The sequence below is a fragment of the Fundulus heteroclitus genome, chromosome 14 (assembly GCF_011125445.2).
Source record: "Fundulus heteroclitus isolate FHET01 chromosome 14, MU-UCD_Fhet_4.1, whole genome shotgun sequence".
NCBI classification, from domain to species: Eukaryota; Metazoa; Chordata; class Actinopteri; order Cyprinodontiformes; family Fundulidae; genus Fundulus; species Fundulus heteroclitus.
Genome location: NC_046374.1, coordinates 35475338 through 35489836, shown reverse-complemented (window position 1 = coordinate 35489836; position 14499 = coordinate 35475338). Strand labels below are relative to the sequence as shown.

General features: G+C 40.1%; 2 protein-coding genes across 2 annotated transcripts in view; both read left to right on the top strand.

Annotated features, from left to right (window-relative positions):
• The window catches only part of LOC118565787, a 31134-nt gene extending 24812 nt beyond the window's left edge, over positions 1–6322 (top strand). The window contains exons 4-7 of the mRNA XM_036146786.1: positions 3133–3222; positions 3314–3407; positions 3492–3699; positions 3918–6322. Coding sequence (XP_036002679.1) covers positions 3133–3222; positions 3314–3407; positions 3492–3693 — 386 coding nt within the window. The 3' untranslated portion in view covers positions 3694–3699; positions 3918–6322. The remainder of the gene's footprint in view (positions 1–3132; positions 3223–3313; positions 3408–3491; positions 3700–3917) is intronic.
• Positions 1–14499, top strand: part of LOC118565793 — a 48900-nt gene that overhangs the window by 7440 nt on the left and 26961 nt on the right. The gene's annotated exons all lie outside the window — the stretch shown is intronic.

Here is a 14499-nt window from a genome sequence, read left to right as displayed (position 1 = left end):
AAAAAAATATGCCTTTTTAATATAATTAACACATTTCCTAATAAGTGGAAAGTATGTCTAACCATAACAACAATAAATGTTTGATTTATTTGATATATTTTAAGTTTTACATTACATGAATGAGAAAAATGGTTAGAGCGGACATGAGAAAATTATTGCAGTTTAACACAAAAAGTTATAAATGTGCAAAATGTATATTTATTATTTAATTTAACTTTACCTCATGCTAGCAACTAAACTTGAATTAATGCCTTCAGACACTTAAAGTATTACTGACAGTTTTATTATGTCTCCTATTCCTCTTTGAATGTTATGGACCCAAACTTGACAGTTTTCATGGAATGACCCGGATAACAACACGAAAGAAACTAAAGAAAACAACTACTAAATCAAAATAACACTAAAGCAGAATATGATACTAAAGCTAAACTAGAAATAAATGCAGAACAAGAAAAACTAGGACTTGAACAAGTACACTAACGTGACAACCAGAGAACTAAAGCTAAAATAAGACGGCAAAGCAAAGCTAGAAGACTAAGGCAAAATCTAGAATCCTAAAACAGAGCAGGGAACACAAAGCAAAACAGGGACTAAGACCTCTAAGAAAACAAAGAACCCCTCAAATAATTCTAAACTGAGGAATTCTAAATAACTCATAACTAAGGCCGAGCTTTAACAAAATAAATTGAAGGCACTGGCCTTAAGGGCCCAGGCAAGATGGCTGCTAAGCCAAAAAAAGGAGTCCTCGTGGAGGTCGTCCTGGACGAGGCAGGCGGCGGAGCAACATCGCTCGACTAAAGTCTCTAGGAGGTCGGCCCTGACGAGGCAGAATCAGATGGCCCAGATGCCGCAGTCGGTGGGTCCGGCCGAACAGAAAAGTCAGAGGCGGGCACCGTGGTGGACGGCCCCGACGAGGCAGAGTCGAGCGGCTCGGAGTCCGCAGTCTGCGGCTCCGGCCAAACAGATCAGTCGGAAGCGGTGCCAGGCTACGGGTCTCGGTGGAAACCGAGGCTAGAGGCACATCCTCCTGGATCCCCTCACGAAGCTTGGGCAGAGGCAGGTCCTCCTGGACCGCCTTGTGAGGCTTGGGCGGAGGCAGGTCCTCCTGGAGCACCTCGGGGAACATAGATGGAGGCAGAACAATCCCCTCGGCGACTTCGGGCAATGACGGACTACAGGCTTTGGAGGGCGGCGCCGGGCTACTGGCTTCGGAGGGATCAGAGGTGGGGGGCGGATCTTCTGAGGCCCCAGCGCGCCCGAATGCCCGGAGCTTGCGTCGGGAGGAGCCAGACGGGGAAACAGAGTCTCTTTGAGGGGTAACAGCAGGTCCACGGGGGAGAAGGTCGTCTCGGTCACCATAGAAAAACTCCCACAGCTGGTCCTCCTTGACGCGTGGGGCTCTGCTAGGTGGAACGATGAGCTTCACTCGGGGGGCCAGCTGCGAGTCAAAGAGGTGATGACCGAGAGGCTGAGCGGCTTCTCTTCCCGTGCTCCGGAGTAGCCGTAACCACGCCCACGTAACCCACCTGGGGAGTGGGGTCGGACCTGATCGGTGGCGCAGGGTCCCGGGCAGAAGCCATCTTGGCATACCTCTCTCTTTTTAGACGTTCGCACATGTCCAGATATGCGAGGATCTGTGGGGTGTCAGCCCCTGCAGGTAAGTCCCATGTGGTGTCTGAGTTCATCCTGTGGCCGGTCCGTACTGTCAGGATTTGTTTATCGATGAACTCAGAACACACACACGGACAAAAGTTTGAGAGGTTTATTGGAGGGAAGATGATGGGTGGTAGATGATAAAACCAGAGGTGCAGGAATACAGAGGCTCAGAGGTGCAGGTGATGGCAGGAGCTGACGGCCCGGAGAGAGAGTCCATTGAAGCTGGGTGGCTAGGAAAGCGAAGTGCTGCTTGGTTAGCAGATCACTGGAGACACCAGGGCACCGAGCAGAGCTGCTCCAGTAACAACAGCAGGGTACAAAGTCTTTCAAAGCGATAGGCAGGACTAACCTTTAACGAGAAAACAGAAACAGATCTTCCAAGGCAAAGACGAGGACTGGCATGGAGTGGGTGATAACAGAAGACGGACCGGCACTAGAGTGAGGCTTAAATAGGGAGACTACCAGGTAAAATGCATCTGACTGAATAATTACCAACAGGTGTGACTGACTGCAAAGGGAGTGAAGGGAAAGCTTAAGTGAGGGGAAGGGGAAACTAAAAACAATAAAGTCAAATCATAACTAAAACTTAAACAAAGTGGAAAAACTGAAAACTAATGGTAAACAAAAGCCGAATCAAAACTAAACCATGACAGTCAGTCTGCTTAATTAATAAAACAGTATTAAATAAGGCCGGGCCTAGCCTGACCCTCTGTAATGTCTCGCAGTGCACCTGCCGCTCAGTGAGATCGAAGACCAATGTTATCAATTAATTAAATAAATCTACAGCAACTGTAAGAGCCTCATATCAGAGGCTCACATGTGAGCCTCGGCAGGTTTACCGTCCACTTCAGGGAACACCAACGATTCCCAGAGACATTCCAGGCTTTTCCCTCTTGGAATCATATTGTCGTGTGTGTGTGTGTGTGTGTGTGTGTGTGTGTGTGTGTGTGTAAATAAATAAAACGGCAGCAGGACATGATAATCTTTCATAAAAACTTTGTATGTAACCAGAGTGAGCTATGGACCTATACATTTTAAAACAGTCAAATAACGCGACTACACACCTTTTGAAACGTGTTAGGACATTTAGAAAAAGTTCTGGTAAAATATCTTGATTGTTCTGAATTATTGCACTGGCTCAAACGTTAGTTGGTAACTGCAAGACACTTGATGCTGGCTACCTTGGCAACACGTCACAAGAGATATTAAATAGTTCCCTCAGTCGCTTTTTGTAGTATAAGTGAGATAATGTCCTTTCCAGATAAAATAAGCTCTTGTAGTGAACGTCAGTACAACCCTTCATTATCCATGACCATGGCTCACTCTCCTTCAGACATTCAACATTTTGGGCTGTTTAGCTAATGTTAAACTGTTACTAAGCAACCAGCAGAACAGCTTCATCCAGACCTTGGATGTCTGATAAAAAAACATCAGAATCTTCTCTGTAGACTCTCATCAATCCTGTTGCTGTTTCAGACCCAAAGTCAGCCAAGATGATGACAACAGAACCGGTTGTTCCCATGAACCTCATCACTCCAGCCCCACAGGATGAGACCATCAGTACCGGTGAGTCAGCGGGTCAAAACAGATGTTTCAGCTTCTGATTATATCCTAAATTTAACTTTTTACTGTATATTCTGATCTCTTCTTATTTCAGGACCCCGGTCCAGGCTGCCTTTGTGTTTTGCTGTTATTTCCTTCATCATTTCTCTGAGTTCAATTTTCATCTTCAAACTTAAAACGAACAAGAAGTAAGTCAGAAATCATTCAAACATGGCAGCGCTTCTTCCTCCATCAGAACATTTATTAAATGATAAATCTGCTTTATTTTACAGATTTGAAGAGAAACTGCTGAGACAAGCCTCTGCCTTAGAGTGTGGATGCCTTGCTCAAGAGCAGATCAGTGTTCATGTAGATGGGAGCTCCTCGAGGTCTTCTCTCCTGCAGCTTTCTGAGGGCTCGGATTCAAACCAGCAACTGCAGCATCAAGGAAACCCTGAAGAAGAGCTGAGCCTTCAGTCAGAGGAGTATGGATGAGATCAGGTGAGTCTGACTGGTCAGCTGGAGCGGTCGTAGGATGACGTAGTCTGGTGGTTCACTTCAGAGGGTTTGAAGCTGAACTGCTTCAATCGTTTTATTTTCATTCTTTTTCCTCCTCAGCTTTTATGTTTAAAGTAAATTAGACATTTATATTTAAATTGTTCTCCTATGTGGGTCCAGAAAGACTCATGATTTCTCTGCACCTTTATTTCTCTCATCAGCTCTGCAGTCGGTCTCCTCAGCAAATGTTGGAGGATTTTAACCTAAAGGAGCAGAAGACCTGCTGCTTGTTTGACTCTGGACTCCGTTGTTGTTCTGCTGGAGCGCCCCCTTCTGGTCGCTGCCAGACTCTACAGGTCTACATCAACCTTCAGACCAACACACAATCAGAGGTTGTGGATTTATCTCCAGGAAGTAGACGGGCTAATTGCAATATTTATACATTTCTACCTCAGAAGACATCACACTTCTAAACAAAAGACCTCTGCATATGTTTTTTTTAGAAGTATCAGTGCCAAAGGAAAATATGAATTATACCAATTAATAGCTGAAAATATCAATATCTCTCTGCAGTCTCTGTCACATTAACACATGCAGTGCTGCTTGAAAGTTTGTGAACCACCCGAACATGGTCATTGTTTTCTAAAGAAACATTATAACAATCATGTGAAATTTCTAATTGTAAGGCAGACCTTCCAAATAAGGGAAACAAAGAAAAAAATGTACACGTTTTCATTATTTACTCAACAAAAGTATTTTATCTGTCAAAAGTGCAAAAGTATGTGAACTCTGTCAGTTAATACCTTGTGTCATCTCCTTTTGCAGCCATTACTTCAACTAAACGTCTTCTGTAACCACAAACGAGTGTCTCACATCTGCTTTTTGGGATTTTTGTCCACTCCTCCTTGCAGAACTCTGCCAGTTGAGTGAGGCTGGAGGGACATCTGGCATGTACTGCCCGTTTCAGATCTTGCCACAGCATTTCTATGGGATCGAGATCCGGACTTTGACTGAGCCAATGCAGAGTGTGAATCTCCTTTCTCTTAAACCATTCTTTGGTACTTTTGCTGGTATGCTTTGGGTCGTTGTCTTGTTGCATAATCCATTTTTGTCACAGCTGATGGCAGGAGATTCTGGTCAAGAATGTGTTGCTAGTCCTGGGAATTGATGGTTCCCTGTATTATAGACAGAAAAGCAGGTCCAGACTTTCACATTTCCACCACCATGCTTCACTGTTGGGAGAAGGTTTTTCTCTTTAAATGCAGTGATGACTTTTCTCCAAACATGGCAGCTGTGATTATGGCTAAATAATTACATTTTTGACTCATCTGTCCAGACTATGGACTTCCAGAAAAACTTTTGTTTGTCCAAGTGCTCTCTGGCAAAGTTTAAACGGGCAAATTTGTTCTTTCTTGAGAGCAGAGGCTTCCTTTTAGCAACTCTCCCATGAATGCCATGTCTATTGATATTTTACTTGATTGTTAACGCATCTACATTTATCCCAGATGCCGACGGAGAGGTCTGCAACTCTTTGGAGGTGGTGCCTGGGTTGGCCTTTACCGGCATTATTATTTTTCTGGTGTTTCTTTGTGTGAGTTTTGAGGGCTGTCCACTTCCTGGCAGAGTAGCGGTGATGCCTAATGTCCTCCATTTGTAGATGACTTGTCTCACAGTGGATGGATGAAGCTGGAATCTTTTGGAGATGGTCTTCTAGCTTTCCCCAGACTGATGGGCTGTCACCACCTTCTTCCTGATGTCCTCAGATATCTCCTTTCCCCTTGGCATTGTTGATCTGGTCTTTATGCCATAACACCATAGTGGTTTGGTTGGTTTCTCTCCCTTTTAACCAGTGCACCTCAAAACTTTTCCCAAGGATGTCTCGTTTGATTGGTCTGCTTAATTGATTACTCGAGCACTCATGTGTTTCACCTGAGTTTTTTTTTTACCTGATTGTCTTTACAAGTGCAGCTGTGGTTCATTTACTTTTGCAGATGCTCTGATTCCATGTTTCATTTAGTCTGCTTGCAATTCACACATTTCCCTGGAAACGAGCAAATATTTCATATTTTTTATATTTCATATAAAAAAAACACAAACTGGTAATGAGAAAATTAGAAAATAATGGTTTAATAAAAGAAAAAATCTAAACTACTCAACTAGTTCACAAACTTTCAAGCAGCACTGTGTATTATACAAGTATGAATGATGAACAATGAAGCTATACACTACCTCATACTATTTTTAGCATTTGTATATATTTTTTTTAGCTAAACTCTACTTTTCTATTAATCTTTTTATATGAACCTACTTATGTACATAATGAAGTGATGATAATAATAAATCATCATATTCCTAAAACTCATTGAGCAACATACTTATATCAGAAAATGTGACATTTTTCCTGATGAAGGGAATAATGCCAAATGATCAAATCAATGCAGAGATGCTTACTTGTTTAAAATGCTGTTTTGACACCATGTTAAATATTAATTGATGTTGGCTTATTCATATTTCTGTTGGAAGTTTGTCAGTTTCTGTTACTGTTACAGAGAAAGCTGATTGTTCTTGAGCTTTTCTCAGTAATAATCAGGCCTGCAGACGCTTTGGTCTGACACAACTCTGTCTTTGTCTGCTAAGTCAGCGCTCCTGCATCAGAAACACATGGCTACACTGTTACTGTGAAATATTAAAATTTCCTGTTTTCTTTGTACTTTGCACCTTTTCTGTTCCACATCAGTTCAATAATAAAAGGCTTATTGTTATATTTTTCTAATTCAGTACCAAATATTTGTCATTTGTAGGATGTATTTTATAATACACCACCACTGCTCTGTTTTCTAGGTGTTTTTATTGTCATGATGCGTTTTAATTTAATAAATGCAGCCATAATTATTTAGACAAGAACTAAACTAAAACTGTTTACATGGATAATTTCTATGTTTAGCTCTGTTACCTGGTCCTCTGTGAGAACGGCACCACCAGACGTTCTCCTGTGGTCTAGATGATTCACTTGTTCAGTTTCTGTGATCAGGAACTGCAGCATTTATGGAACCCTGGGTTTTATTAATAATCAGCGTTCTTAAGAGGCTGTTTGTGTTTAAATGGAAACTAATGAGGTGACTGATCACTTTGCTCTGTTACGTTTGTTTCTGCACTTTTAAACCATAAATAGTCGTTGAAGGTGCAGGTTCCTGGATAAATATTTTGATCTGTGGATGCCTTGGTGCTGGCTATGGTAAGCTCATTTATCATTTTATTAGCCATGTTTTATCATCTACAAACTGATAAATTGTTTCTTTCTGGGAAAACGTTAAGCTTGTCCAACATTTATTTCCTGCTAGTATAATCATGACACTGGATTTTATTCATAGTGCTGTAAAGATATTTGTTTTTTATAATAAATTGTTAGTTGGAAGAAGGTTTTATCTTTTATAAGAATGGATGTAATCGTTGACCAACAATGGGAATCTGAGATATGTTCAATAGGTAATTTTTTAAGCAGCTTCCTAATTTTAGTTGGTTAGACTTCTACAACGCTGCAAAGTGCATCAACACATCCAGCCAAAATCTGCTAAATTAGAGAAACAGAATCAGGAAGAATTAGTTCCTATGTTTTGCCACATATTGGTCTCCATTTCCTGATATGCTACAAGTTGCCATAGATAGTTGCTACCAGCTTCCTTGTTTTTCCACAGTTTTCTGCTGACTTTTGATTAGCTTGTAGCTGAAGAAGAGCAGATGCTGCAACCTGCTTTCATTTTTCTTTATGGACGCTCACATCCTACCAGATCCAGGGAAACTGATGGATGCCTTGGTCTCCTCAGACTCGACCATTGTGGTCCAGTCTTGCATCTCTAGCAGGAGTCTTCAGAGTCTTCAGAGCGTTCAATAAGTCCAAAACTCTGATGAGAATGTGACAAACATGGCTTCCCATCTCCACCAGGATCAAATGTCTCTCCTCATTCATCGATGCAGGCATGGAAATGTTCCTCCTCACCTCAGAGAACTGCTAACTCCAAAGTTTAGAAAATCATTTTATTTTTTAAAGGTGGTTACTGTTCTGTTTGTTTGTTTTTTTCAATTTTTTGTCCTGCAGCTTGTGCTTCAATGCTCTCCAGTTTTTTATATTGTGGAAGCACTTTATATTATTATTTATTTATTTCCTGACATCTCCCTGTTCAGGTTGTTTCCTCTGCAGTACCATATCATGGCCACTAGATGTCAATGTTCATCTGCACCACAGGATTCAAACCTGTGACTCTGGGATTCCAGGCTGTAAACTGCTGCTGAGCTTCTGATGCATTTGTTGATACATGAACAGATTTCTGCTTCATCTCAGAGTCTTCAGTCACGTTTAAAACATTTAGATTTGACTTTCAGAGCCTGAAATCACATTGTTACAGTTTTCTGTTTAATAACTATGTTATAACTGAACCATCTTCACCAGTGTAACCTTTAATTTATAAATGTTTGATGCTCTAATTCATCGTTCAAGCATGGAAACGAGAGTTTTCACTCATTCAGTTCTGACCAATTACTGACCGGCTGATTCAGGCTGATTTCTGTTTCCATGCTGGGAGAAGAAGGGTAGGTGGTGGAGGAGAATAAATAAATGTCCACCTGGACATCAGATTCCTCTGTCTGCGTCTGATTTTAAGTGTCAGGGTCGTGACTTTGATAAAAAAAGAATGACGATTTAATGTGACTTGTCAAAGAGTTACACAAAAAGTACTGATTAGCTGACACCTTAATTTTGTGTAGTATAAACATGTTTTTACTGCTTTTATCATTTTAAATTGATGTAGATACAAGTATGATTAAAAAGGAAGAGCAACTAAACTAACATTTTAGATGCATCTCACTGGAGGGTTGAAGGCACCACATGTGGTCCTTGGGGGCAACCTGGTGCCAGCGGCCATGTTGGTGACCCCTGATCTTGAACAAAGACATTTTTGTTACTTTCAGAATAAAGATAGAGAATCTAATCAGCTGTTTGCTTAGAAAATGTCTAGAACAATGCAGGATTTTATTTTGGTGCTTTAAAAGTTTCTGTTTTCCTAGAAGAAAATGACAACAGGTGCTGAGTCAGCACCTCAAACCACTACAGCTTTAGCACTTTCAGACAGGAAACTGAACAAACTGAAATAAAATAAAAATCTGCATTTCCATTGGTTAATATTGAGTACTGCCCCTCCCCCACCCTCTGTTTTTGCAGAATACAGCGCCTACATCCGTGTCAAGTATAAACGTCTAGAGCACTTCTTTGGACTCATGCCCAGTCCTCACAGACCTGCTAGACAAGCCAAAGCCCAACTATCATGTAACCTGTATGCTTCCTCTAGCAGCTGCATTCAATAAACTCACAAAAAGTTGAGAATCAACAACAGAGTCTTCAGTCAGAAGCTTCTCCAGATCTGTAACAATTTAGCAGGAAACTGTTTAAAGAGCTCCATTCATTTTCTCAACACTTAAAACAAGTTGTTTACATCACACACATCATCTGAATGGAGCTCTTTAAACATGTTCCTGCTAAATTGTTACAGAGCCGACTCTTCTTCCTGAGGAGGCTGAGGTCCTTTAACATCTGTGGTTAAAGGTCCTTGGGGGCAATCTGGTGCCAGCGGCCCCATGTTGGTGACCCCTGATCTAGAAGAAAGACATTTTTGTTCCTTTCAGAGTAAAGATAGAGAATCTACTCAGCTGTTTGCTTAGAAAATGTCTAGAACAATGCAGGATTTTATTTTGGTGCTTTAAAAGTTTCTGTTTTCCTAGAAGAAAATGACAACAGGTGCTGAGTCAGCACTTCAAACCACTACAGCTTTAGCACTTTCAGACAGGAAACTGAACAAACGGAAATAAAATAAACATCTGCATAAGAAGAAAAGCTCAGTCGCCTGGAGGTGTGTACCAGATGCATCTATGAGAGATTTAATGGCATCTAAGTTCACAACAAAGGAGGAAAAACCTGCCCTACCTAAACTGGAAAATGTTTCAAACTATCTTTGAACTATCGCTGAGTCTTTTCTGAGAGCTTCCTCTGCCAGACAAGACTCAGACATTAACAGATGGACGCTACATCAGCATGCTCACCACCCAAGTGTTGATCAGAGTGTTCGCCTGTCGTGTGAAATGTTATGGCTCTTACACACATGAATAATTCTTTCAGTAAAACATCGGTCACACAGACTGTGGTACTGTGTGGGAACAGGTTTCACTGCTTTGAAACCAGTTCCTTGTTTCAGTGCAGTGGAGGGAAGTTAATAAACAGGTGGTAAAAACCTGCAGAACATGGCAGTGTCTCTGTTGTTGAACTGGTTTAAAACTTTAGCAGCAATGTTTAAGTGTTGTCTTTTAAATAAAGCAAGGAGAGTTTATTTTTTATGATCAATTTCAATAAGACAATTCAAAGCATGACTCGATAAATAGATTTATGCAACGTGTATAAAGACATGGCTACGAGAAGAAAGCTACACGGTAGATGAGATGTGATTTAATTTATTTGGGCTACAGTGACACAGGCGTTAGAAGTTTGAATCCCTGCTTTAACTGTCTCAGTGGTTGTATCCTTGAGCAAGACACGTTGTTTGCTGTCAGCGGTCAGAGGGCGGTAATTGTTTGGCAGCCCAATTTTTGTCAGTCTACTCCAGGGCAGCTGTGGCTATAAAGTAACTTACCACCATCAGCGTGTGAATGCATGAAGCGCTTTGGAGTCGTCAATCTTGATAAAGCGCTACACAACAGCAGGCCATCCTCAAATGCTAAATGTAGACAAATGAATCACAAACAGGCTTAAATCAGAGACAACCAGAGATAAATGAAGCTATTTAGAAAAGTTAAAGTCATGAGACATCGGACTTATGACTTTAACTGCATTTAACCTGTTTATACCACCATAATCATCTATAGGGACTTTATTATATTACTCACATAATATAATATAACAATTATTTATTAGTAACTTATTCTGCTACACCATCAGAAGTAAAGCTTTCAAATGAATGAGTTTAAAACCAAAATTAAACCAGATTTGTATTGATAAAACCATTGCTGTATTTGTTAAGCAGATGATTCTTGATGTTCTCAAAAATACTTTTTGAATATCATCTTGTTTTGCTTTCATGAACTGAATGTGTCCATTAAGTGGGCCGATACCACTGAGCTATATTATACACTGGAGTGCTAATCGCCCGCTGTTAGAATGAGTCGCTTTGAAGCCACCAGCCGCCATATTGGTACTCCCTATTTCCCCCCAGTAACTAGGGAATATGTGCGCTACAGCATCGAATAACAAGGATTTTCTCATGTTCAGGGGGCGGGGGGGCTTAGAACTTTTAAAATGTCAAATGCTATATACTTTTATGTTATGTTCTAAAACTATCAAGTACTGAGAAAATCATGTGCTGAAATACTTTGCATTTTATTTATTTAAATATATATAACATTTATAAATATATAAATAACAATAAACAAAAACATATATTTACATATATGTATACATATATATATATATATATACATACTTATATATACATATATATATATTTAATATGAATAACATGTAAAATATTTCAGCACCTAATTTCCTAGTAGTTGATAGTGTTAGTACATCCACTCACTGTAGAATTACCTGTGAAACGTTTTCACACAGCCAGAAAACTGCTTGTTGTTGCAACCAAATCCTGTGGTATTCTGTGAGAGTAGGGAGTAGCAAGATGGCGGCCAGTGACTTCAGTTTTTAGGCAAAATCAGCACTCCAGTGTATTATATAGCTCAGTGGCAGATACGCATTGGTATGCAGTAATGGAAGTTTTGGATTTTAACAACTCAGCATTCTGGGACTGAAAACAACCAACCATAACAGTTTGTTCTTATTTTACTGCATTTCCATTGGTTAATATTGAGTACTGCCCCTCCCCCACCCTCTGTTTTTGCAGAATACAGCGCCTACATCCGTGTCAAGTATAAACGTCTAGAGCACTTCTTTGGACTCATGCCCAGTCCTCACAGACCTGCTAGACAAGCCAAAGCCCAACTATCATGTAACCTGTATGCTTCCTCTAGCAGCTGCATTCAATAAACTCACAAAAAGTTGAGAATCAACAACAGAGTCTTCAGTCAGAAGCTTCTCCAGATCTGTAACAATTTAGCAGGAAACTGTTTAAAGAGCTCCATTCATTTTCTCAACACTTAAAACAAGTTGTTTACATCACACACATCATCTGAATGGAGCTCTTTAAACATGTTCCTGCTAAATTGTTACAGAGCCGACTCTTCTTCCTGAGGAGGCTGAGGTCCTTTAACATCTGTGGTTAAAGGTCCTTGGGGGCAATCTGGTGCCAGCGGCCCCATGTTGGTGACCCCTGATCTAGAAGAAAGACATTTTTGTTCCTTTCAGAGTAAAGATAGAGAATCTACTCAGCTGTTTGCTTAGAAAATGTCTAGAACAATGCAGGATTTTATTTTGGTGCTTTAAAAGTTTCTGTTTTCCTAGAAGAAAATGACAACAGGTGCTGAGTCAGCACTTCAAACCACTACAGCTTTAGCACTTTCAGACAGGAAACTGAACAAACGGAAATAAAATAAACATCTGCATAAGAAGAAAAGCTCAGTCGCCTGGAGGTGTGTACCAGATGCATCTATGAGAGATTTAATGGCATCTAAGTTCACAACAAAGGAGGAAAAACCTGCCCTACCTAAACTGGAAAATGTTTCAAACTATCTTTGAACTATCGCTGAGTCTTTTCTGAGAGCTTCCTCTGCCAGACAAGACTCAGACATTAACAGATGGACGCTACATCAGCATGCTCACCACCCAAGTGTTGATCAGAGTGTTCGCCTGTCGTGTGAAATGTTATGGCTCTTACACACATGAATAATGCTTTCAGTAAAACATCGGTCACACAGACTGTGGTACTGTGTGGGAACAGGTTTCACTGCTTTGAAACCAGTTCCTTGTTTCAGTGCAGTGGAGGGAAGTTAATAAACAGGTGGTAAAAACCTGCAGAACATGGCAGTGTCTCTGTTGTTGAACTGGTTTAAAACTTTAGCAGCAATGTTTAAGTGTTGTCTTTTAAAATAAAGCAAGGAGAGTTTATTTTTTATGATCAATTTCAATAAGACAATTCAAAGCATGACTCGATAAATAGATTTATGCAACGTGTATAAAGACATGGCTACGAGAAGAAAGCTACATGGTAGATGAGATGTGATTTAATTTATTTGGGCTACAGTGACACAGGCGTTAGAAGTTTGAATCCCTGCTTTAACTGTCTCAGTGGTTGTATCCTTGAGCAAGACACGTTGTTTGCTGTCAGCGGTCAGAGGGCGGTAATTGTTTGGCAGCCCAATTTTTGTAGGTCTACTCCAGGGCAGCTGTGGCTATAAAGTAACTTACCACCATCAGCGTGTGAATGCATGAAGCGCTTTGGAGTCGTCAATCTTGATAAAGCGCTACACAACAGCAGGCCATCCTCAAATGCTAAATGTAGACAAATGAATCACAAACAGGCTTAAATCAGAGACAACCAGAGATAAATGAAGCTATTTAGAAAAGTTAAAGTCATGAGACATCGGACTTATGACTTTAACTGCATTTAACCTGTTTATACCACCATAATCATCTATAGGGACTTTATTATATTACTCACATAATATAATATAACAATTATTTATTAGTAACTTATTCTGCTACACCATCAGAAGTAAAGCTTTCAAATGAATGAGTTTAAAACCAAAATTAAACCAGATTTGTATTGATAAAACCATTGCTGTATTTGTTAAGCAGATGATTCTTGATGTTCTCAAAATACTTTTTGAATATCATCTTGTTTTGCTTTCATGAACTGAATGTGTCCATTAAGTGGGCCGATACCACTGAGCTATATTATACACTGGAGTGCTAATCGCCCGCTGTTAGAATGAGTCGCTTTGAAGCCACCAGCCGCCATATTGGTACTCCCTATTTCCCCCCAGTAACTAGGGAATATGTGCGCTACAGCATCGAATAACAAGGATTTTCTCATGTTCAGGGGGCGGGGGGGCTTAGAACTTTTAAAATGTCAAATGCTATATACTTTTATGTTATGTTCTAAAACTATCAAGTACTGAGAAAATCATGTGCTGAAATACTTTGCATTTTATTTATTTAAATATATATAACATTTATAAATATATAAATAACAATAAACAAAAACATATATTTACATATATGTATACATATATATATATATATATACATACTTATATATACATATATATATATTTAATATGAATAACATGTAAAATATTTCAGCACCTAATTTCCTAGTAGTTGATAGTGTTAGTACATCCACTCACTGTAGAATTACCTGTGAAACGTTTTCACACAGCCAGAAAACTGCTTGTTGTTGCAACCAAATCCTGTGGTATTCTGTGAGAGTAGGGAGTAGCAAGATGGCGGCCAGTGACTTCAGTTTTTAGGCAAAATCAGCACTCCAGTGTATTATATAGCTCAGTGGCAGATACGCATTGGTATGCAGTAATGGAAGTTTTGGATTTTAACAACTCAGCATTCTGGGACTGAAAACAACCAACCATAACAGTTTGTTCTTATTTTACTGCATTTCCATTGGTTAATATTGAGTACTGCCCCTCCCCCACCCTCTGTTTTTGCAGAATACAGCGCCTACATCCGTGTCAAGTATAAACGTCTAGAGCACTTCTTTGGACTCATGCCCAGTCCTCACAGACCTGCTAGACAAGCCAAAGCCCAACTATCATGTAACCTGTATGCTTCCTCTAGCAGCTGCATTCAATAAACTCACA